The following is a 26,838-nucleotide window of genomic DNA, read 5'->3' on the forward strand; positions in this document are numbered from 1 at the left end:
AGTCTTACTTCTAAATTGCCTGAATGGAGGCATATTAAAAGTAAATTAAGGAAGTATAACTGGGGCAATTCATTACATAGCAATTTTCAGCCTTGCTATTTTCATAGTAATTTACAGTTTTAAAGTACAGTTCTTGAAGAAACTCAATTGCTGGTGGTTTTTAAATCTATATTATTCACTAATCTGGCACAAAGGAATTGTACTCTGGTGTACTCTCAGAAAGCTCAAGATGTTGCTCATCGATGTATAGATAATTCTTACTTATGTTTTCCATACTATATTCCATTTTTTATCTTTATAAGTGAAAAAAATTGTCTTGATAACAATAAGGTTTCAAATAATAAAATCAAATTTGAGAAAATTCTAAACAACAATACAAAACCTTAGGAGATGTTCTTTTATTTATATTTAGGTTTTGTCTTCCAGGCAGCAATTAACTCCTACAATTAAAGTCACACCTGCTTGAAATGCCTTTCTACAGAGAATCTGATCTTCCAGGGAGGACTGAAGTTCCATGGGATAAAATGTCAATGGAATTATTTTTCTGTGAGAACCTTTCATGTCACAGTGTGGACTGGGCAAATAATCTGTGTAGTTTTGTCAATAATAGGTCTTTAGGGGAGATGTAACCTTCAGAATTGGGGGTGGGAATCCTAAAAATTTTGCTCTAGAGAAAAAGTGCCCTTGAAGATCTTTCCTCCAGTTTTCTCCCTAATGTAGCTCAAGAGAGCTTTCCAAAAAGCAGACATAACTGAAACTGGAAGTAAGTTGACCTAACACCTTCACTAATAAAAAGCTTACTTGATCTTTAGAAGTTTCACTGACAGGAACTCTTTCAGTCATGTTCTTGCTTTGTGATCTCTACTTCCTCTTTTAATTGTCTTTCTGCTGAACAAAAAGGCATAGGACATAAACTAAAGATTAATAAATATAGTATCCAATGGATACAAATTATAAGGTGAAGAGAAGTAGTAGATTGGCACATTACATGTCATTTGGAATCATAATTTCATTGCATGGGCCTGTTTGATTTCTTTTAGGCTTGGGAAACTAAGATGGAGTTTGAGGGAGGATGGAGGCAAAGAGAAATGAAGTAAATGCCCATCTATTCTCTCACTGAAACCTCACAGCAACCCTGTTCGGTTTGTACTATTATCCATTTTACAGACCGGGAAACTTTAAGACACAGATGGTGTTAGAGCTGGAGTTTGAAGGGAGATCTAACTCCAAAATGATGCTTGATGCGTATGTGGGCCAGGGATCATTTCTTTTTAGTATTGGATAATATCAAGTAGCCAGCCCAGAGGCATGATGGGCTGACCAGAGTGTTTCATAGATTTGTCCTTACTGTCCCTTTCAAACCTCAGAGCTTAAACTACTCCCCATTCTCTAGTCCCACCCACCCCATCCTCCAATGTGGTCACCTATAACAGGGCAAATTGTTAGCTGGTTGGAGAATATTTTTGTACTGCAGAATTAAGGAAGAGGAGGGAAGCAATGTGTCCCAGAGCAGAGGGGGAAAATCCCTCTTTTGATGAAACATCCTGTGTGGCCACTTAGAAGCTTGGATTTCCCCAAAGTGAGGTTAGGCAGCATGCTGTTGCTTTCACATGGCTTCGGTTCAAAATCACACCTGCTGTGGCCTTTTGTAAAATTTACCTATATATGGCCCACACAAAGCCACAAACAGAACTCAAAATAGCATTGACCTCTGAGATGTTCAACAAAGAGACATAGCATTGTTTTTATGAATTAAGTGCATGGGATATGCCACAAGGAGGAAGTGAACCCTATTAGCTTAAACATGCATATCCTTTCCATACTGAAAGATTAATTTTGATGACTGAGGTTAATAATATGGTTATTTGTGTTCAGATATGAAATGTAACTTGACAAATTGGGAAAGCAGGTGCTTGATTGATGCACCATGCCTGAGATCCATGAGTCATGTCACTGATTTACAAGCTGTGCTTACCACGAAAATGAAAGCCAGAGCCAACTGTATGTCATACAATTTATGCCATTCACTGAAATTATAGATAATTTCAGTCTGTGCATTTGTGAAATGGTTTATGCCATTTTTGCTTTAAACATCTTTTGAACTTGGTATTTCTAACTTGTCTAAATAATATTATCATCCATAATAACCATTACCAATCCATTATGAGCCTTCATGAAAGTACATACGGCTTTTAGACTTAATCCATGAAATAAAGTCGTCTAACTTCTGCTTACATCTTTGATAAACAGTAGAGTTCTTACAGATATTAATATTTCAGCTATGAAGGAAATAGGAACTTTTGCATTCTTCAAGGGCTAGAAATTACTCAAGAAAGCATTTCTTCAAATTCTGTTATTTTTTCCCCCATTGCTTCTATTCAACACCATGGGTCTGATTAATGTAGTCTGTGAGAGCATTGTGCTAAAGGCTCAGGGGACATCAGTTAAACTAATCCTTTCAGTGTATTGAGAATTTGTCCTATTAGACTGTGGTGAGATTAGGTGAGAGAATATAAACAGATCAGTACAAATTCAGTCTTTAATGCTAGGAAATGTAGCTCAGACCACACTCAACATTGATACAAGGTCAATAATGTCATCTCCCCATACAAAGACTGGTGATATCCATGCAAAAACACCTTAGGGATACCTGTTCTCTTCCATCATTTACAGCTTTCTGCTTACTCATGGACAAGTAATCCTACCAGACAGAACTCCCTGACTCTGGTTTCCATAGGCTCTGCCTCTCCAAGAGGCTGTGGGATTTCTCAAGTCAAATACCAAATGGAGTATAGCCTGTGATAGTTGGTATCACACCCAAAATATTTCCTCTTGCTCTGTATTTCCCTCTCTCCCCCAAACTGCCATCCTCTTTGAAGCTTTTCAATTATACACCCTAATTTTACATTTTCTCTTTAGTCACTAAATAATGACAAACGTAGTGAACAACAAATTTTGTTCATGGGTTTAGACCCTCTTTTTAAATCATTTCCCCCCATTTCAGTAATGAGAGCCCTTTAGTTAATATCACTCACCTTTTCCCCAATCTGAAATCCTTGTTGTTGTTGTTTTTTTTTTTTTACAAAACAAGAACCAAACTTTTTGTATTAAATCTCAAGCTCATTTGTCCTTAACAGGGTCAGAGCCATAAACCTTAATCCTAGGCCATAAATCTCCAAAGGAAGAATTTCTGGAATCTGACTCTCTCCTATCCATTCTTTATGCCTAATGATAACACTGTTGTGATTGAAACATTTAAATGGATCTTTGTTTCCTGAGGATAGTATATAAATTTTTTAAATGCCTTGTGAAAAGCCTTAATGACCTGGATTCTTGCTTTCCAGTTCAGCTTTATTTTCCCTGTTTTAATTTTACTTAAAAAAAATTTACTTAAAAAAAATTTAATGTTACTTCAGTCCTCCAGATATTGGATTATTTGCCTCATTGGCCTAGGCTTCTTATCCTCATCTTTCCCTAACTCACTAATTTACTCATCCTTCACCTCTTAATTGAGATTACTCTTCTACTGGGAAGCCTTCACCGATCCCCTGTAGTCAGCTATGGGACCCTCTTATGTGCAGTCTATACCTTCACCTATCATGTATACATGTATCCCAGTGATTAGGACTGCCTGGTTACTTGTCAATATTCCTTCCTCTCCTGAAAGCACTGCATCGGATACTGTCTGGTCTGTAATAGAAACTCTCAATGAACGCTAGTCAAGAGAACAAACCAAGGCTCTGTCGTGGACTGGGAGGGGATACGGATTCTTCTTCTTCTTTTTTTTTTTTTTAAGATTTTATTTATTTATTCATAGAGATGCAGAGAGAGAGAGAGAGGCAGAGACACAGGCAGAGGGAGAAGCAAGCTCCATGCAGAGAGCCTGACGTGGGACTCGACCCAGGGTCTCTAGGATCACGCCCTGGGCTGCAGGCAGCGCTAAACCGCTGGGCCACTGGGGCTGCCTGGGATACGAGATTCTGATGTCCCTGTCACCATTTTGCATAGGTGGTTGCTACCTGAAAGTTCTGTCTTCATGCTGGTATCAGATTGATTGTTTTAAAAATAATTCAATGTTGCTGATACATGCAATTTTAAGCCAAAAACTGCACTCTAAGAGTCATTAATTTCTTTTTTTTTTTTTGGTACCACCAAGTTAATGCAGTTAGCATTTTCTAATCTATAAAGACTTATAACCCCTGCTCCTTATTACTTAAATAGGGAGTCACCTGTCTACTACTTATCTAACCCAGACAGTTGTTGAATTCTTGCATTTTTCCCTCAAATAGAAACCTAGACGAATCTCCTTTATTTTACAATCAAGCTAAAAGGAAAACAGAGTAAGAGAGAAGAGTGATTTGAGAATAGAATTATGTATTTACAGTTATCAAGGCTTATGGACACTGGAAGAGTAAACTAAAATTATAGATAGCAAGCTGTGGAGTTTGGCCTGACTTCACAGGGAGTTTTAGTATGTTCTTATGCCAATGTCTGCTACTCAAGGTCAATAAGAAAAGTTTAATCTTCTTACAGAATAGAGCTGAGTCACTTACAGAATATTGGTGTACTCGGCTGGGTGTGATGATTCTCTCAAGAGATGATGCTACCCAAATTGAGCTTTGCTAGAGTCTTGCCTAGAAATAGACTGATTTATTTACTGGCTCACAAAGACAAGGGGCTCTAACATCAGTGACATGTGAAAATAAAATGATTTATTTATCCTAATACCACTGGTGAATGCGTCTCAGCACATTTAAGTATTCATCTGAGGCTCTCTGTAAGCAGAATGAATGAGAAGCAATTTACTTTATGTGAATAGGAAATATCAAGGTGATATTGATCACTTTTTTTCTTCCTTTTTTCTTTAGAAGATTTATAAGAAGGATCTTTTCAGGTTCCCAAAGGTAATTTTTAGAATTGTTACACTTTTTTTAAGAAATCTTTCCCCAAATTATTATTTCTTAATTTATTCTTTATGGAGTAGTTTACACTATAGGGATGCTACTTAATAGATAGAATTCTATCATTTCAATAAGTAATCCAGGAAAAATGTAGCATAAACTTTGAGAAAAAGAGAAATAATGGCAAAAAAAGCATGTGGCATACAGTTAAACTTTGTTCCCTTAAATTTTGGTCTTGCTTGTAGACTTTTAGTAGTATATGAAACATCTTTTAAAATTTTCAGAATCTCAAAACTACTAAGAAGGGATATCATTTTAGTGGAAAAGAGCCATATGGTTTCTGGGAAGGACTATACTGAAAGGAGTAAGTTTAATTAGAAGCAGGAAAGATTTGGTTACATACAGTGAGAGCCAACAAAATATGCTCCAACCTAAGGGTTGGAGAGTTCCAGGAGAAGGCAAGGAGGAACTTTCCTGGAATATTTTATGTCCTAAATAGCCTGGATGGATTCCCTTGTCCCCTTCCAGACCTATCACCTGGGAAGGACGCATACCAGTAGGATGTAATTCATAAGAGAGCTTGGGTCATAAAAATGAAGTGAGCTCTGAGTGCAGGCATAGACCTATTTTACCCCAGAGTTTCATCTCTATAATTTAATTTTTTGTCCTTGAACCATGTCTTTACACACAGCAGAAGTGTGTGCCAAGTTGTGAATAAACAGTCCTTTGGTCAGGACCCAAAGGGGAGAGTGGGAGGCCTGGAGGCCCCACTGCCTCCTCTCTACCCTGGATGCTGGCAGAACTCTCCTCCAGGGCCCCAGGCCTCACTTCTGGGAGAGAAAGGCAGACCCGAAGTGGGTAGAGGTGGCCCCCCGGCTCTGAGAACCCTGGAAACATGCACTGGAAACACAGAAGTACTCTTGGAAGAGGAGGAGCCAGCTCCCTCCTTGGTTATCAAGCTGTCCGGCCAGATACGTACTGTGCACACGGGGCGGGCAGGAAGCCATACTCACCCAGGACCTGGCGTTTTTTCACATGCAACCCTTCCGTGGGCAACAGGGCCCTACTCAGTATTTTTTCGGAAGGAAGAAGGTGTGCCTATTTTAGCTTTAAGCTAACATAGGCATTTCCTCTCATATTACAAAAAAGCAGACCTGGTTCATTTTTGAGAATGTAATAATCAAGACTCAGACTGGGGAAAAAAATCTGCCTCAGCTAGGATTAAAAGAGAATTTTAAATCTACATAGAAATAATTCATTTAGGGGCACCTGAGTGCCTCAGTCAGTTAAGCATCTGTCTTTGGCTCAGGTCATAATCCTGGGGTTCTGGGATGGAGCTCTGCATTGGGGGAGGCCTGCTTCTCCCTCTGCGGCTCCCCCTACTGTGTCCTCTCTCTCACCCACTCTCTCTTTCAAGTAAATAAATAAAATCTTTAAAAAAGAGAAAGAATTCATTTAAATTGATGAACATGAACACAAAATTGCAACAGATAAAGAAGCAAGGATAGAATGAAATAATTCCCATGACGAATTACAAGTCATAAATCTAAAAATGGAAAAGAATTCCTTAAATTTTTGGTAATCAAAGAAATGCATATCACATCACTGAAGTATTATTTAATTAAAGTAACAAAAATTAAAACATGCCACTACTTTCAAGAGATGATGTGCTAATGAAGGAACTTTGTTCATATAATGCTGGATTGACTCAACTCTTTCTAAATTGGTCTCAGAAGTATTTTGACAAGCACCATAATTATCTTCAAACTCTATTACTAGGGACTTAGACTAAAGTTTGATTTATCTCAAGGTTATTCAAATTGAGGGGAAAAATCACTTGCAGCCTTATCAAAAAGAGAAAAAAATAATAAAAATGAAAGTACTACAGTAGGTAGATGGTTACATAGAATGACATCAATTTGATATGATGTTAACCATAATGATAGTTATTAAACTTATGTTACAACATATACATATTTCCAATGAATGCTAAGTGAGAAAAAGGCAGCTTCACTGTCACAGATTCATTATAATACCAATCGGGTACAAGATAAGTGCACGTGGGAAAAAACTGAGAGAGAACATGTACCAAAACATAGTTGGTATATAAAGAAAATGGAGTTATTTTTATTTACTTATTTTACAATTTCATTTATTTATTCATGAAAGACAGAGAGAGAGAGAGAGAGGCAGAGACATAGGCAGAGAAAGAGGCAGGCTCCCTGTGGGGAGCCTGATGCAGGACTTGATCCCAGTACTCCTGGATCACACCCTGAGCCGAAGGCAAACGCTCAAGCACTGAGCCACCCAGGCATCCCTGGAATTATTATTATTTTTAAAGATCTTATTTATTTATTCATGAGAGACACACAGAGAGAGGCAGAGACACAGGCAGAGGGACAAGCAGGCTCCATGCAGGGAGCCTGATGTGGGAATCTATCCCAAGACTCTGGGATCACGCCCTGAGCTGAAGGCAGGCGCTCAACCACTGAGCCACCCAGGTGCTCATGTAATTATTTTTAAACATCTCAGTAGTGCTGCTGCAATAATTCTTACCTGAATTTTGAAAATCATGAGGAAAAGTTAGAAAAGATGTGGACTGATATTAAAAGGCATAAAATCTAAAAATGGATATTTTGGCCAGGCAATAGCTCTTAGTAGAAGTTATAGGATGACGAGGCAATCTTCCCTCTGGATTTTAGCCAAAGAGAATTACTTGAATTGGAAGTCACTTAGGACATTTCAAATTACTGTAGGACAAAAGGAAAAAAATATTGAAAGCTTCAAAGTGAAACCAACAGCATTTCCTCGATTTTATATACCCCTGCCTGAAATAAACATTTTTAAGAATGCTGCCTTTTTAGTGAAAAGAATTCCAAGGTTTTTTTGGGAGGTAAAACTATCTTCTAATTCTGCCTCAGTATTAGAATAATAATTTCAGATATATAATGGAAATAGTATTTAGGGATTTTTCACTATCCTAAGAGGGCAGCTTACTGAGTCATTTTTAATGTTTTCCAAGACATATTATTTTTTATTATTATTATTTTAATAAGGAAAACTTGGATATGTGATGAATGTTTTGCTTAAAACTGATTAACTTGTTTAAAAGTCTTTCCAGCTTTATTATAATTGCCAATTCATAATATTTCAAATGCTTTTTATGTTTTGTTTTCTAAAGATTTACTTGTTTACTTTGAGAAAGAGGGAGAGAGTGCACAGTGGGAGGGACAGAGGGAGAAGGAGAGAGAATCTGAGGCAGACTCCACTGGGAGAGCAGAGCCCCATGCGGGGCTCTATCTCAGGACTCTGAGATTGCAATGTGAGCTCAAACCAAGAGTCCAGCACTTAAACATGTGCGCCACCCAGGTGCTCCTGTTTGTGTATTTGTTTGTTTTTTAAGAGCTCCACGTATTTTCTCATTTGCTCCCCATCCTCTCATCAGTCCTGCGAGTTGAGCAGCACTATTTCCTTCTTCGCGGCTTGCAGGTGAGCCTCAAACGGGAAAAAAAAAAACCATGCAAACATGTCTAAGGTCATGTGACCTGCCAGAGGCAGAGATGGATGGAGAACTCAGGATTTCTGGATAGAAAGAATGTCATCTATTCCATCAGATTCTAAATATACAGACAAAAAAAAAGGGGAGGGGTGTGGGAGGCATTTTTTTGTCCCCTCTGCCCCTTAGTAGTCTCATCTTTTGTTTTATGGGATGAGTGTTTTCCCAAGGATTACATGGCTTAACATTTGGTGCAGAACAAGGACCATTATGAGTGTTAAGCCTAGAAATCACCACACATCCTTCAGAGACCATGTCATGCCAAGAGCAGAAAACTGGGGGAAGAGGGCAATAGAAGCACTATTATTTTATTCTCTATAAGCCTTCATAAAAAAAAAAACATTTTTACTATGTAAATTGAAAGAAACCAGAAATCTATAAAGCCATCTGGATAATTTAAGTATATTTTCTATAGCCTCCTCTTAAGAGGGATCAGGAAAACTCAAGGAGATATGAAAGTAAGTCAGCATGGAAACTATTGCTCAGCTGACCACTTTATTATACCCAGCTTCCTGGGCTTCAAAGAAACTGCTCAACAATTTTGAGAGGAAATATAATGGTAACAGTGCACCTCTTGGGCTGTGGTAGCCTACAGATGGAGGTAAGCTACCTCAACCACTGAACAAGCCTCCTGGGGCAGACTCTCTCCCCAGTAGAACTGTGTAAAGTCTACTTAATTAAAAGTGCTTTCTATTTCTGTCTTTGGTGAGTTTCTGAGGAGGAAGAAGAGGCAATGACATTCTATTTCCTCACAGCACAGACTCAGTGTTCATTCTTGTGTTTGTAGTAATTTGTTAATAACTTCTCCAAGTCTGATGGCTCCTTTTGGAGGATTGACTTCACTAGGGCCCTAAAAACAGGCCATGGTGCCCTGGCTTCAGCTGTTGGTCACTGACTGGGCACCTTACGAGCTGCCTTCAGTTGGAAGACAGAGGAGGCTGAGGAAATCCTCACTCCGCCATATCTATCCCATATGAGAGGGCAAGCTTAATGAGACTCAGCTGTGAGCCCTGGCCATGTAGTACCTCTGGAATGCATGGGATTTCCAGCCAGCCTGGGCTGCAGAGTTTTTTGTCCTTACTCTCTCTTTTTCATGTTTAAAAAACTTGCATGAACAAAATTTCAATTTTAGCTAATAAAGGCAAAGAGAAAAAAAGAACACATTAACTTTACAGCATGTACACAGGCCTGGAGGAGATAGGAAACTGAACATACGTTAGATCTGATGACTGTGGGAACCATAGAGAATAAGTGGACACACATAAAGACATCATACAGGGCAGGGCAACATAATGGACAGGAATATAAGCAAGGGGCTGTGGAAGCAAAAAAATCACGCATTTTCCATTTTCCTCCAGGAGCCTTTCTTTGTAGTGATAGAATGGTCTTACGATGTGAAACCATCTTTGTGACAGTGCCTGACTTTCAACCCATAGGATTGAGTTGTAACTGTATACTTTCTACAAGTGTGTCTCCTGGTAGGCATGGTATTTTCCCTAAACCCATGGGTAATATATTAATATGGTCTTGAAAAACTCAACCAGTATAGACAAAGCTGAAGTCCTTCTTGACTACTTTTCTCCCACTGATTCTAATCCTCGGAAGGGGGTAATCACCATTTTAGTTCAGTGAATATACTTTCAGATCTTTTCACTTGCATTTATATACAAACATGTGTGCACACAAACATTCATGGATACATACACAGACATTGAAAGAAAAATATGAAGTTAAAAAGTAAATGTGACGCTAATGCTACATGCATATGTATATTCACCTTCAACTTGGTTTTCTAACTTAAAATAACTTCAGATAGATCAGTACCTATGGAGATCATTTTTAACTGCTGCATACTGTTCTACAACATGGAGGTACCATAATCAATAATGAGTTTACAGTTTTATTACTCATAGATATTCCCTCCATCCCCTCCATTTTTTTTTTTACCATCTCCAATATCACAATGGATGTCATTGTACCCATCCTTAGTATAACATAAGCAAGTATGTAGTGAGCGAAGATGGGAACACATAGATTTGCTAAATTAAAAGGTATGAGATTTAAAAATTTTTAATAAAGGTACATTGCCAAAAAACTTCTACTAGCAGCATTTTGGCCCATGTTTTTACCAATATCAATCTTTTAACCCTTTGACAATCTGATGGATTCAAAGCAAATACAATTTCATTGTTTCATTTTGCAGTTTCTTGGCCGTGGCATAAGTGCTTAAAAGTTTTTAATTTCCATCTTTCATTTTCTATGTAAACCCAGAGTTAATAGCAGGGTGTTTGTGGAGTCTAGGTGAAAGGATTGGCCAGGGATGGCAATTGGCTCTCATTTTGCTGTTAGTTTCTAATTTTACCAAATTGTAATCAGCTCATGTGGCCTGTGTGATTCCTGCTTTTTGGAATTTGATGAGATATGCTTCATGATCTATTTATGTAATTGTTCCATGTATGTGTAAAATAATGTGTTTTCTTTGTTTATTAGATACAAATTTCTACATAAATCATATTTGGTTAATTGTTTTATTAAAATCCTCTACTCTTACATATTTTTAGTCTTCTCAAAAGATTTTAGAAGTATAATAAAAATTTTCCTCTATGACATGAATCAACTAATTTTCTTTGTATTCTATTAGTGGTAATTTTAAAGACCTCTACATTGTGTTGTTAAGTACAAAAAGGTTTGTGATTATTTTTTTAAAGATTTATTTATTTATTGTTTGTGAGATAGCGAGAGAGAGCAAGTGGAGGTAGGGGCAGAGGGAGAGGGAGAATCTCAAGCAGACTCCCCACCAAGCACAGAGCCTGATGTGGGGCTTGATCTCACAACTCTGAGATCAGGACCCTGAGATCATGACCTGAGTAGAAATCAAGAATCACATGCTTAGCCACCTAAGCCACCTGGGTGCCCCTGAAATGTATTGTTTTTTAAAGTCAGAACTCACCCCCTCCTATATTCTTAAAGGACTAACACTCTATTTGCTCTCTTATTTTATTTAAAACATTCTTACCTCATTTCTACGTTTTATCTTTTCAGGTCAGGTACAGAGTTTATTTTCATTTATAGGTGATCAAACTCCCACTGTAGGATTTCAGACTAAAAAGAGCTTTGGAGTTGATTGGCCTCATCATATGTTTGAGAGGTTCAGTGACTTGCTCAAGTTCATATGTTGACTTTGTGGCAGAGCTGGCATCAGAATGCAGGTTGCCTGACTCCAGCACACTATTTATACATAGGTTTACATTTACAAAATGTTTTAAAATCCCATCTCATCCTCAAATTACTAAAAAACCTCAGGAAAGACTAGATGGCAAACATGAATAATCTCAATTTTCATAGGAGGGAACACTGAAAGAGAAGGATGAATTAACGATTTGCTTAAAATTATCCACATTAGGAGTTGTCGGAGGAAAAACTTTGAGTCTTTACTACTAGGCCTGTGTATCTAACAGCCTCTGCATCTTCTCATCACACAAGGCTACTTCCTGAAAGGACAGAGGTGCCTTTGTCAAGGAACTATCTCATGATTTAATCCCAGTAGGAATACAAAATATAGATTCGTGGTTAAATGGCTAACATATTAAGTGTCTTCTTGATTTGTGGTGACCTTAAGAAAAAACTCAGCAAAGTCAGATCCAGTTATCCATTGTAAATTATAGAATCATTCACCTATTATTCCAGATAAAGTAAAAGGATGAATCACAGTGTTGCTTTAAATTCCTCCCAGCTCTTTGTTTATTGTTTCCTCTTATATAAAATTCCATTTATTCATTAATCTATCCCTAGCTCTTAACAAATGGGGCATATACCAGGCCCTCAAGTAAACATTTAGTACTAGGCCTTTGTGCTCTGTGTAGGATTTCTAGAGCCCTCTTTCTACCTCTAAGTTATGAATAGTCCTTTAGACGTTAAGGATTTGGCAAATTCGTTTGCACTCTTAGAGTTTAAGAGTCTGCAAACTAAGGCTGGCAGACCAGCCACATGTTTTTGTAAATAAAAACTTTTATTTGAGCACAGTCGGGCCCATTCATTATATATTATCTATGGCTGCTTTCCCTACAGGGCAGAGCTGAACAGAAATGACAGAGACTTAATGGCCTACAAAGCCTAAGACATTTACTAACTGGTCCTTTGCAGAAAAAGTTTGCCAATCCTTGCATTTAGGATCTGTTTACTGCCTTTTATGATCAATCTGGAGTTGAGCCAGTGTCTAGCTAAACAGCAAATGGCACCATGACAAATGTTCATAGATCAGCCAAGTGCTAACCTAGTCAAGGAAGCCTAATTTAGTGTTACAGATCCACAGGCTTAGCTAATATGTAAATCAGCAAGCATAAGTAATAATGATGTCTATTTGCATGGCACTTTCTGGATTATGAAATAGTTTATATGTGTTATCTCATTTGACCTTTCTAGGAACCTTAGAAAGTAGGCAGGAAACAGATTCTAAGACATTGCATATCCTAAAGTTGAACTCAGATTCAAGCATTTTTAGCAGCTACAATGATTCCTTGATCTTTGGAAAACATTTCCTTCAGGAAAATAAAAAAAAAAAGCAGGGAAGAGTTATTAACATTTATCATCTTATAACGCACTGTTCTAAAATAATGTATTGGTAGATCATTTGCAATTAATTGTACTTTGTAATAACATCTGTCTTCCTAATTTGTGGTTTTGTGTCAATAGAATGATAATAAAAGTAACATAAGCATTTAATTTAATGGTTTAAAAAGTCAAAATAAATATAAGCCTAATTGAGTTATAAGTGAAAAATACAATCTTAAATTTTTGAAATTTTAGAACCTGCAAGATAAATCATTTATCTGGCTTTCTTAGATTAACAAAATTAAAAACAAAAAACAAAACTCTTGGTGGAACAGAGAAAAATAAGTCTTAAAAAATATGAGTATATATAAAAATATGAGTATTACATATGAAAATTAGTGAAATATGGTTTGGCATAGTGCTCTGTTGTGGGTCAAATCATATTGAGATAAGTATTTCAGTGAAGGCTACAAATCCATCAATGGCGGTTATGATATCTTTTTTTTGCATTATATAAGAACTGGTCACTGTGTGATCGAACACCTTATGAGGGATTCCTAGTTGATCAATATATGGCTGGATCCACATTGGAATAGCATTAAAATCAGTACAACATACTGTATGATTCCAACTATATTCCAACTCTAGAAAAGGCAAAGCTGTGAAGACTAAAAAGATCAATGGTTGCCAGGGTGTAGGAGGGGGTAGGGATGAATAGGAGGAGTACAGAGGATTTTTAGGGCAGTGAAAGTGCTCTATATGATACTCTATTAATGGATACATGTCATTATAAGTTTGTCCAAACTTAACACCAACAGCAAACCCTAATGTAAACCGTGGTCTTTGGGTGATGATGCGTCAACGTAGGTTCATCAGTTGTAACAAATGCACCACTTTGGTGAGAATGGAGGAGGCTCTACATGTGTGGGGGCAGGGAATACATGGGAAATCTCTATACCTTCCATTCAATTTTGCTATGAAGCAAAAACATTTCTAATAAATAAAGGCTATTAAAAAAATAGTGCTAGGGTGGCTGGGTGGCTCAATCAGTTGAGCATCTGACTCTTAATTTCAACTAAGATCATGATTTCAGAGTTGTGGGATCAAGCCCTGTGGTGGGCTCCATGCTGAGCATTGGCATCACCCTCTACCTTGGCTCCCCCTCCTCCTAAAAAATTTAGTACTGTGGGCTAGCAAAAGCCACATTCTATATCTTCCTCGGAAGCTTTATACATATGTATTAAATATGTTTGGGTTTTTTTTGGGTGGGGGGGGTTGTTGGCATACTGTGGCAGGAATATAAGAAAAACAAAGGCCAAGAATCCTTTTGGGGAAATGGATCCAGAGCAAAAGTGAACTTACTTCACACCCGGATTGAGTTTCCCATGAACACGATTCCTTCTCCTGAGGGAGAACACCTCTTTGGAAAGTGTGGTCTCCCAGGCACGTTGGACACAAGGAAGACTCAAAATCTGGCTCCCCTGGAGGGATGTGCATGACCGAGGGGCCTGTGTACTTCAGGCTGGGACTCTGATGCTTGTCCACACTGACCATTGGGCTCTTGATCCATCTTCGTACCTACAGCATGCAGAAGAAGAAAATGCATTTTACCTCCTGTGATGTTTAATGAGACTTCAATGGGAAATTTGGTGGATGGATACTCATGAAAGGAGAATTCAGTCTCGTGACTTCTTCATCTCAATACAATTCAAATGGGTCAATTCTGACCACTTTTTAGGCATGTGTATTTTTGGTTGGTCGTTTCATCTTGCTGAGTCTGTCTCCCCATTTGGGGATGATTGGAATAATATTATTTCCTCCCAGGTTGTCATGAAAATTGTACAATATTTTTAAATGTCCAATTGTTTTGCCTGGCACATAGTGTTCAGTAGATGGTGACTATTTTACTTTTACTATTATGATTATGCTGACAGAATGATTCACAAATGTCTAAGATGAGTTATTCTTACTGGAAGAAATACTAACTTGAGATTGCTAGCTTAGGACCCAATTGCTGCTAAATGAATTGACATGTATTTTGCTATTGCAAAAACTTGATAATAAAAGAAATTATTTCTGGTTAAGAAATAATTCACAGTTGTTCACAGAAATTCACAGAATTCACAGAAATTTCACAGTTGTTTTTAAAGTTTGAAAACTTACCACTTGTCTTGCTTGCAGGTAGAATTCCTGTAAGGCACAGAGAGTATATAAAGCTATTCTAATATTAAAAGGGATACTCTTTCTGCAGCAACTTAAATAGAAATTTCAAGCATTGTTGTAAATGTTTGATATATATTGTCTTGTTTAATTCTTTGAACAATTTTACTATTACTAATCCCATTTTACAGATGGGAAAACAAAGGCACAGATAAGCTGAGGCAAATTTCCCCAAGACACATGCTGGTATTGAGCAAAGACAGGACCCAGGCACCTTGAATCCAGAGTCTATTCCTTTACGAGAATGGAACTTTAATAAGTGTTACAGTGTTTTAAGACTTGTGGTCACTGAATGCTTGAAATGTGTCTTGGTTTCATATGTGTCTTCCATGCTCTTTGAAACTCCTGAGGATTTAACCCAGTTAGTGAAATCAGCATATACCAAAAGAACAAAGAAATTAAATGACAGTATTGAATTATAGTTAGTAATGTTACAATTAAATATTTTAACGATACACTGAGAAGAAACTAAAATTGCAATAGCAAAGGAATGATTGAGCAATTTGATGGAAAATTATACTATCACTAAAAATAAATATTATGAAGACTCCGGCAATATGGAAAATGTTTAGAACATAATTACATGAGAAAAAGCCAAATACAGAATTGTTCAATCACTAGAATTACAAATGTGAAAATATATGCACTACCTAAAAACAGGGAAAATAAAAACTATTATATTCATTGTAATATTCATTGCCTATGGGTGTTTTAGTTTCCTACTTTCTACAGTGTAATATTTCAAAGATCAATTTCTTTTAAAGTTTATAAGAATCTCAAGCAGCTAAAATCATTTCTTTCTTCTGTTTCATAAGTGTCTTTTAATTGCTTTATTTATACGTACTCTTTTCAGTAGCCATTTAAAATATCTTTTTGAGTTTACCATCCTACTGTTAATATTTGGAAGGTTTCTTTCAGTATTTCTTGCACTCCAGGGTACCATTAGCATGTTAGAAGGTACATTCAAAGTGTTTATTTGATTCATTAATGAAAGTCTAAATGAAAATCTAAAGGTTTGAGACTACAATAGAATCTCTCTTCCTGATGTTAGGACTAAATGTGTTTTTGATCAATCTAAAAAGTACTAAATTTTATTAGAGATGGAAAATGTTTTTTATTACTCTTATTCAGAAAGTTTTGAGCTTGAAGTCTGGTGGCCAATCTTGGTTAGTTGCCAACCTTGTATTTTAAATTCAATGTTTTATTCTGGCTTACTTTTAATGTCTCTTTTGCCAAGTTGATTTAACTTTGGAGTTCCTATAAATAGATTTATCTGCAAATGAATTTACATGGCCTGATAAGAATCTTTGGTATATTGAAATGTAAATCTTATATTTATGGGCCACTTTATTTAAAGTAAATCTTATGCGGTATTGTCTTAGAATTATTCAATTTTTAGTGGAAGAATGTCCATGTGACTGAATTTAAGCTTTCATTATATTATTTTTTTAAGCTTTCATTACATTATAGAGAAAACAAACTGGTTTTATCAAAGGATGAGAATTTAGAGACATTATATCTCAATTCAAAGTTTCCATTGGTCTATAAACTTAAGTGATCTATTGCATATTAGAGATCATTGGGACTAAGGATCACATAAAGAAATGTCATTTCACTTGATATCCAGCTAAGAATTACCCCAAATAGTTCAGATGACCTTAGCATATACTGTCAAACAACCAATAGATATCTTTATGAATTTCATGGTTAGAAGAGACTTTTAGTAATTTGCCCAAAGGCACACTGTAAATTATTATGTAGTCAAAAGTATACAATGGTTTAAACAATTCAATGAACCAATTTCTATGAGGGTAGAAGCTAGCGAACTCACTATCTTTAGAGGCTGGAAGGAATAGGAAATGTGTAAAACCCTAGGACCAGGGTATGAACGTAGGGAGTGGTAGGGACTGGCAAACTGGAAGTGCATGCTTATTAAGGACATTCAAATTTAAATTTAAAAATAAAACAAACAAAAATCCCCAAGCAAACAAACAAGTCGAATTGACCTCACATCTTTAAGGGTCACTACTTGAACCTTGAAGTTATTCCTTTTTTTTTTTTTAAAGATTTTATTTATTTATTTTGAGAGGGAGAGAGAGAGTGCTCATGACCAGGAGTGGGGCAGGGGCGGAGGCACAGGGAGAGAGAATCTCAAGCAGACTCGGTGCTAAGCCTAGAGTCTGATGCTGGGGTCTGTCCCACAACTCGGAGACCAGGACTCAAGCCAAAATCAAGAGGTGGATGCTCAACCAACTGAGCCACCCTGGCGCCCCCTGCTGAGGTTAATTCTACCAGGTAGAATTAAGAATTGAATGAAGTAGAAATAAAATGATTTGATATCTTCTAACTTTTTCAAAAAACAATCTAATGATCTGAACATTTTAACTTTCATTCATTCGTCATTTTTTTTCCGATTTCACTTATTTAAAGAGAGAGTGAGCCCACACTAGTGTGGGGGAGGGTCCAGAGGGAGAGGAAGAGGGAGAGCATCTCCTGCAGAGTCCACGACCAGCACAGGGCCTGATGCGGGGCTTGATCTCATGACCCTGAGATCACGACCTGAGCTGACCTGAGAATTGGATGCTTAACTCTCTGAGCCACACGGGTGTGCCTCATTCATATTCATTACTGAAGACCAACTGTATGTGAGGCAGAGCCTAGCCATTCTTGAAACCTTCCTTTATGGAGTTTGAGTTATGGCTGAAGGAATAAATTTATTTATTAAGGGAATAAATTATTTATTTAATAAAATGAATAAATGAATTATACTATGTAAGGGGGTCATAAATCAGAGAGGATTACTCAGGATTATTGAAGTGGAAGGGCTGTACTGTAATTGTCTGAGAAAGGAAGGCCTCCCTGAGAAGGCAGGTAGGTTTTCAGTAAGGACTCCAGAAGTAATCAGGCTCTAGGCCATCAAAGTGAGCTATCAAATAGGCAATACTGAGGAAGATGACGCCCCTGAGGGAGATCCAGCCACAACTGGCCTATTGTGTCCCTCTCTGCGAGAGGGAGTAGCTGCCTGTGAGTGGTTTTGGGAGGTCCTCAGAGGCCAGTCACAGTGGCTCTGGGAATGCTATGGCAGCTGTGTGTGTAAGAAAAGTGAATGCCCAGATAGGAGCCGCGGCCCTGGCTCCTTGGCCACCTGGGCCCTGGTTTTCCTCAGAGCTATGCAGTACCCATTTGTGGAGAGTGTTGTAAACAAATGTAGACCAGGGTGAGACACCCTTCTTACCCTGAACAAATCAAGAATTCTCTCTCTTGGGCTTTACAGGAGCCTGTTCTCCAAACTGCCTCATATATATATATATATATTTAATTATTATTTTTTAGAAGCAATTGCTTCTCTAGACATCGGGATGAAAGCATAAGGCCCTTCATTGAACCATCCAGCTACTCTTACTGAACAGGGTTTACACAAAATCTTAATCCAATTTCTTTGTTAAATCCAGTCTGCCCTGGTTTTATTAATTTCTTTATTTGAAAAAAACCTGATATCCAAAAGCAATAATCCCTCAGACTAGAAAATTGCCAGATGCGGTTAAAGAGATTGGCCAGTTTCTAGGGATTTTCCACTTGTGGTTTTTTCCTATTATGTAATAGTAAACAGATATTAGTCTTAATTTAAAATGGTTTAGCTGATTATGATACCAACTGATGCAGAAAACTTATAGAGTGTTCAGGTACTTCTCTGTGAACTCCTAAAGAAGTGCCTACTTGTCTCATCATTCTTTTTGTTTTCTGGGAGTGAAGAGCTGTTTTTTCCTTAAAATCCAGTGAACCTGACATTGGACACAATTCTGCAGTCTCTAGGGGGCATGCGTTTTTATTTCCCAAAACTGACTTTGTTTATATGATGCCACAATTACTTTCTTTTTTTTTTTTTTAAGATTTTATTTATTCATGAGAGACAGAGAGAGAGAGAGAGAGAGGCAGAGACATAGGCAGAGGGAGAAGCAGGCTCCACGCAAGGAGCCCAACGTGGGACTCGATCCCACATCTCCAGGATCATGCCCTGGGCCGAAGGTGGTGCTAAACTGCTGAGCCACCACGGCTGCCCTACTTTCAATTCAGATACAGGCCATCGAGTTTTCTAGTGTGAATTATACAGATAATTCAATTGGTTATGAAAAGGGACCTCCTTTTCTAGAAGGTGTCTGCCAGTTATGACATTAATGCAAGTCAGGAGAAGGTACCCGGAAGCAAATGCCTCTCACATTGGTTCCTGAGGGGGCTTCACAGCCTGGCTCTTAAATGTAGCAGTGATATAATAAAAGGTCAGTGGTAGCAATCTGGTTTATTCACCCTAGCTATATGGGTCACCACAGAGCTTTCTTTCCTCTGAATATCTGTAGTGTTTATTATTTACTTATGTGAAACCTTGGAACTTAAAAAAAAATTATTTATATGAGAGAGAGAACAGGAGGGGGGAGGGGCAGAGGGAGAGAGAGAAGTAGATTCCCTGCAGAGCAGGGAGCCTGACGACGGGAGGGCCTCGAGGGGTTATTCCCAGGACCCCAGGATCATAACCTGAGCCTAAGGCAGAGGCTCAACCTATGGAGCTGCCCAGGCGCCCCAAACCTTGGAACTTTTATGCTCACTGGTTGTTATTATGCCTATGTCATCTTTCCAACTGGACCATAAGGATGAGAACAGTTTCTTAGGCTTTTTAAAATTCTCCAGAGGCTGGCATATGGTCTTAAAAATAGTAGGCAATAAAAATAGGAATTGCTTGATTATTTTTGACAACCATATTCATTTATAGTTCTTAACGTGCTTTGCTACCATCCTCTATCAAGGTGATAAATATGGTCTGTGTAACTGTTTCCCTCACACAGCAGTACCTCCCCAGACCAGTGGCACCCTGAGAAGACCCAGTGGCTTTTGGAATTCCCCTTCGTCCTATGCCATTTGCCCTTGGGATTTCCCAGGCCTCTCCTGTCAGCATTGACCAACGCTCTTACATCCTGTTCTAGGTTCTCAGCGTCTAACCTGGTGCTTCCCCAGGCCGAGTCTGGGGGATGGGTGGCCAGGAGGACTGGGAGAAGAGGAAGGAAAGAGAGGACACACAAAGCCCCATCCTTCTCTGTGACACTGCTCACAGTGGCCAGCACCCAGAGCTCCTTCTCTTCATACAGCTGCCTGTGGGTTCACCTCCCACCCAACAAGTTCTCGGAGAGTTCAACACCAAATACAGTCTTTGCCGTCTACTTCCAGTGCCATAAATATAAAATCCCCTGCCTCTTCTTCCTCATTGAGACCCTCACCAGACCCCACCCCATCAAGTTTTAAATAGAAAGAGCTCAGGCATTCAGTGACAGAAATCTTCCTTTGGAAATAGAAGTAACATTTTCTTCAGTCCCTTAATAGAGGGGACTGATCCTCTTGGTTTGAATTGGCCTTCCCTGGATTTAGAAAGTTTAAAAAAAAAAGGAGAGGAAAGAAGAAGGAGAAGGAGAAGGAGAAGGAGAAGGAGAAGGAGAAGAAGAAGAAGAAGAAGAAGAAGAAGAAGAAGAAGAAGAAGAAGAAGAAGAAGGAGAAAGATGAATCAGGAAAAAGTTTTTTCAGGTCATATATCTAAGGGGTGGTATGTGTTACTTCCTTTGCAAATGAAAATGGAGGCTTGTTAAGGCAGCTTAACATACAGTGATGTTAAGCTGACCCCTGGAGAAGGACCTGCTGCTGTCTGTTCACAGCTCATTCACCAGAGCTTTGGAAACTTGCCCTCTTGGTTCCTGCAAGAAATCCTCTTTTCTAATATTTTTTTACCTCTCCCTCTCTTGGCTACTGTCTCTTAGTGTCATTCAACATGTTCTTGCAACATCTCTAAAAAGCTAGCAAACCAAACACAGAACACTCTTTTTTACTCACAAACTTTCTTGTTCCAGTAACTCTTTCACCACCACTACCTTTCCTTCTTAGCCACGTTTCATGAAGAAAGCCACCTCACATTACTCCTCAGTCCACTGCAATTTATTCCTTAAACAATATTTATGGATGACCTAATACTTGCAGGGACTGAAGTGAAGAGCATGATAAAGAGACTCATCCCATCAAAAGAAGTTTTCACCAAGACTCCAATAAACTTCATTGCCAGATCCAAACAGCACTCCTGAGTACCTACCCAGGTTGCCTTCTATATAGTATTTAAAGGATTCAGCACAAGCTCAGCTATCTGCTGGGCATTCTGCTGGGTACTGGGGACACAAAGAAATGTGATTGCTTGAGTGATCTTTGAGCAAGGGGGTTGCCATTTCAGAGACTTACCCAAGAGCCCGTGGTTTTTCATAGTGTAGTCAGTGTATAATATAGAGAACAATTGAAAGCATGAGCTCTAGAACAACACTGGTTGGCTGAAAACACTGCAACTATTGCTGCACCTTCCCAGGGCAATATACTTACCTCGTCAGGGTTTTGTGAAGACTAAATGAAATGATGCAAGTAAGCCCGGCGCCTGGCACTGGGTGAACATTTGGTTAATATTTGCTATCTAGTATGGCTCCATGTAATGAGAGAGCTTTATACAAAATGCCATGGGAGAGAAAGATGGGGGGGGGGCGGGTAATTTGGCCCAGCTGAGAGAAATCAAAGAAAGCTGTCTGGAAGAAGTAAGGTTAAACTGAATCTCGAAGGTCGAGTTCAAGGAAGCCAAGTGAGTTAAAATGGAAAAGACATTTCCAGCAGAGAGGATGACAGAAGCCAATACATGAAGGCAAGGATCTGCACGGAACATGTAGAAAGTGAGCCCAAAGAGGAGAGGCAGGAACTGAAGCTGGACAGAAAGATTGGGGCCTCGAACAATAAGTGGTAGTGGTCTCTGAAGTCTTGTAAGCAGGAGAGGGAGATTTTCAGATGTGTCTTTCAATTTGGTGTGAAGGATGGTCAAGAACACAAGTAGCTAGATGAGTCAGGAACTGGTTACAAAGGAAATGATGAGCACCAAGCCAAAATAGTAGCAATGAGAATGGGGAGAAGAGATGAATCGTCAAGTATATATATCTATCATTTAGTTCTCTAGTCTATATTCTTGTTCTGGATTCCTAAAGCCATCTCCTAAGTGGCCTTGCCCTTTAAGTCTGTTCTTACTGGAACCACAGCATCTTTCTAAATGCAAAAGTCGATCTTGTCTCTGCTTTAAATTCTTCAGTGATTCCCCATCACCAGCAGGAGTGACTTTCAAACTATTTGGTCAAGATTGATGTACTGTAAGAAATCCCTGAACTGATATGCATTTATAATAAATATTGAGAGAGATGCAACTGAGACAAATGGTATCACCCCAGATTTACCATTTTTTCAGGAAATGCACTCACATTTTCTATTCTAGTCTAGTACTTCAAAATGTTGACTACAACCTACTGAGCTGATTTCATGACCCAATAATAAGTGCCACGCAAACTGAAAAACATCTAAATGGTAAAATCTGTATTCCTTGGCCTTCGATACCAAGTCACCTAGAGTCTGAATTCTCATCTCCCATGTGCCCTCCATGCATCCAGACCTTCCACCATATAATTTGATTTACAGATGTCTTAAAGACTGCTCTCCTAAATCTTTGATCATGTGCAGACTCTTCCCTCTGACCCACCTTGTCCATTTGGGTAGTCCTGCTAAGAGTCACGTACTTGGGACACTTTTCCATTGTCCGACTTCTCACTGCTTCTTGACCCATTTTGGTATTTATTTGTTTAAATGGGAACACACACACATTTACTCTGCTTTACTTATCCATTTCCCCTTATTAGAATGGGAGTTTCACAATGACCAAAACACTATTTTCTCTCCTATATTCATGACTAGGACATTCACCAAATTTAATTTGTGTGTTCTCTCTTCCTAGTCTGTCCCCTCTGCATTTCTCATCTGCCTTCACTTTGAGTTGAAACTTCCAAGAAAAGAGGCTCACTATTATACCCCCAGAGTTTAGCACAGCTCCCAGCATATAGTGAGTGATGAAGAAATATTTATTGATTGATTTCAAGCCAGGTACTATTCAAGGCACAGGGAATAAAAAATAAGAAGCAGTTGTATTTAGGAATCAACAGTTGTAAAACAGTGTTAAAGCTAGAGTGAGGGGGACAAGCAGGATAGGGCTGTGATGGGGATGGGTTTGAGATAAAGAGACAGCATGTTTAAAGGCAAGCTCATGGAGAGGGCTTGATTGGAGCCAACCTTGTTGGTAAGTACATGTGTCAAGATAGAAAGCCAGGAGGTAAGGGGAGCAGCTATCAAAGGGACATAAATACTCGAATGTTGAAATGTTACCTTTAACTCACCATACATAAAAACTTAAGAATTTTAAACTTTAGAGTGATCTGATCAGATTGCTGTACTCTGAATGAATTAGAGTAGGTCCAGGGGCAGGCAGGCTAGACTAGAAGAATGAGCACTGTGTACGGATGTGTCTCAGGAAGGCATTTGCAAACCCAGGAGAGCTTTAAAAAATGACTGAAAAGGGCTGTTACATTTTTAAAATTTTATTTTTAAGCTCTATGTGACCTGGATAAGGGTCAGGGAAGGCTGAATGCAGCATGAAAAGCATAAGGGCTTGGAGGTCTGGGTTCAGGTAGGATGAATACCAGGAGGGTACACTGGGAGGGGGTTATCCTTGTGTATAATACATAATGGAAGGGCCATGCATCCCTCTTGGAGTTCTAGTGTTGTCCTTTAAAGACCATCTCTTTCCTTTCTTCCATTCTCCCCACTCCATCCCCCTCAATCTAATCTAGTGTCAGAGGTTTATTATTTCATACAACTGTTAGGTTCCTTAATACTGTGGGTTTATTATGAAGGTAATATATTTTTGCGGTTATGGGTAGGATCAGGTGTGGCACATGAAAGGTTCCTAAACAACAAGTATAATATTGTTTTCATGTTATTCTGAGGTTGAGTAGTCAGTTTACAAGTGATATGGATTTCCCCACAATTTACTGAACAAAGATAGATTTAAGATATAAAAATGACTTTCTATAGGAATGAACAATAAACTAGATTAAGAGAATTGGATTCTAGTTCTGGATTTGTGACTACTTTGAGCAAGTCACACAGACCATTAACCTCCCCTACCTTCAGCTGTAAAATGTGGGCTGGGAAGAGGAAAGCCTTGTGGTCTTTTCTAACCATGTCACAGGTTTAAGGCTATTTACTCACTGGAGTTCTGCTAATGTGATGTGGAGCCTCTGCTGCTACGATGTGCAGCGTTCAGCTCAGGTTTGTTGAATGAACCAATGATCAAGTGATATTGCTTTACTCAGGACATTTTCTTCTTGCTTGGCATTCCTGTCACTTTCTACTGCAACTTTGTGTTTCCTCCATTAGAGAAACCGAAAAAAAAAAACAAAAACCCATAAGGCTTTTAAAATAATCTTAAGTCTTAAGGGCAGTTGCTAGAAAACCCATTTAAATTGCAATAATAAAGATTGAATAAAGCCTCATTATTTGAACTGTATACATTACTTAATTAAATTCGAAGTGCTAAATGAAAGAGGAGATGGTTCACAACATCCAAAATGGGAACTCATTACTACTCCCTGCTCTTTCTGTTCCTTTGTTGAGTCCTCTTTTAAAAGAAACACACGGCACACTCAGTTTCATTTTTATGCAAAAACGATTTTCCTCTAAGTGGTGCATGTGCTGAATTGGTAATGGTTTCTATTTTGGTATTCTGCTTTTTTCTCACTTCATGTTTTATAGAGAAAATGGTAAGATTTCATTGTTCCCTAAAAACAAGAAGAAAGCCAGCTAATAAATAGGTATTTAGTAAGGTCCTACTAGGTCCAAAAATTATGTGAGGTTCTGAAAAAGTGGAGAATGAATTGCAGATGTTTGACGATCTCATGGAAATTGCTAAAACTGGGAAACTCACTGTGACCTCAGGACAACTGAGACAGAAGAAAGTCATTGTGAATAGGAGTCCATGTAAGTGGAAAAGGAAAAAAGATATTTTTCAGGACATGCATTTTTGTGATGTATAAATATTAGTAGTAATAATTATAAAAAGACTAATAATAGAGCTAAAGGGTTAGAATCAAAGAAAAATCTCAGCAGCATTAGCCCTGGTGATCCCACCCCCTTCCTGAAATGGTTTCATCTGTCGATGGATATCAATATTGAGTGGTGTGAGCTGACCTGTTAAAGGAAAAAAAAATGGAAATGGAATGTATAATCCAAGAATATGCATTTAAGGCACTGCATTCATATGGTCCACATTAAACTTCAAAAGAAAAGAGCAAATCCTTGTCTTTATGGGGAGCTTTATATACAACATTTTACATGTTCATATACATTTACATGGTTGATAGAAACTTCTGATCATCATGTTGTGCCAGTCTTTTACTATAAAACCAACACTCAAACAAGTCAAGTATTGAGGTTATATACTAATTTGGAATCAACAGATGTTCAGTAAGCAATATGCTGCCATCTTATAAGCAAAACTGCAAACACTCAACTTTGCTTAGAAAGACTAGTGTTAGGTATATTCATTGTGTCATCCTGGTGACCTTTTTCCCTTTTTATGGTAAAAGCATCTCCACTCCCATCTCCACCTTTACTTTCTTATTTGGGAACTACTCATCTCAAAGATTATGATTTTGGGGACCTGTCAAGGACAGTTTATGGATGCCTGAACAGGATAGATTTGTGATTCAGGCAGACAGCGATAAAATCCCATGCCTCTGGTCATGGTAATTGGCCCAAGGGTTGGCATGTGACTCAAACAGAGCCAATCAGAATCTTTCTCTACAGTCCCCCCCCCCCCCCATACTGAACCTGGAAGGTAGAGTCTTTTCTTCTCTTTTGGATTTCAAGTTCTAGGGATGCTCCTTGAGGAAGTACCGGCAACACATCTCTTGTTATGTGGAGATAGCAGCCTGAGATAACAGTCCACCTGGTGAGAGGTGGAGACACATTGCACCCAGATTCCAAAAAATGTGCCTTTTTAAAATGGAGGCCACAGTGTAGTTAGATGCAAGGAATGGAATTACACAGGAGAAAAAGTTGCTTTTAGGTAGATATATTCATTCAAAACATTTCACAAGCTGAATAGAGAACAAATGTTGGTTGTAGGACCTAGACAGCTCCTGTAGGGCTCCTACTGTCGCAAGCTTCACCTCTTTGCTGGCTGGATGGTAGGAGTGTTTGAAGAGTCCTGGGCCAGGAGAGAACAGCTGGATTGGTTGGAAGGAGGGGACACTCAGAGGGCACTGGACACTGGCTACTTACTAACCCTTATAGAAATAGTCCAATATTTCAAAATCAGTATGGCTTACTGTGCATTCCAGTTGAACATTAGCCCTGGTTTGGGGAAAGAAGAGATGGTATTGGGGCTGCTTCTTGTGGAAATGGAAGGGTAGACTATGTGAGATAGATTTCACATGGCTGTAAAAACCATTAAGTTACTTGAACTCAAACTGTTCTTAGAGTTTGGGATCTTGTGGTCTCCATTTATATCCTAAATTGATGATGACCAAGATTTCATTTTTTTCCCCAATTCAACTGTCCCTGAGCACTCTACCAAGTGCCAGTAGGTATAAAAAAAAATCATTTGTCCATGTCCAGGGTGAAATAAAGGAAGCAGCTAATGTTTCATTTAAAAAAAAGTGGGGGGAA

The 26,838-nt window shown here is 38.5% G+C and overlaps 1 protein-coding gene across 1 annotated transcript in view; it reads right to left on the reverse strand.

Annotated features, from left to right (window-relative positions):
• SGK1 (serum/glucocorticoid regulated kinase 1) overlaps positions 1-26,838 on the reverse strand; it is a 109,724-nt gene that overhangs the window by 52,798 nt on the left and 30,088 nt on the right. The window contains exon 2 of the mRNA XM_077893845.1: positions 14,371-14,586. Within this exon, the coding sequence (XP_077749971.1) occupies positions 14,371-14,586 (216 nt within the window). The remainder of the gene's footprint in view (positions 1-14,370; positions 14,587-26,838) is intronic.

This window comes from Canis aureus, chromosome 1, assembly GCF_053574225.1.
Source record: "Canis aureus isolate CA01 chromosome 1, VMU_Caureus_v.1.0, whole genome shotgun sequence".
Lineage (NCBI taxonomy): Eukaryota > Metazoa > Chordata > Mammalia > Carnivora > Canidae > Canis > Canis aureus.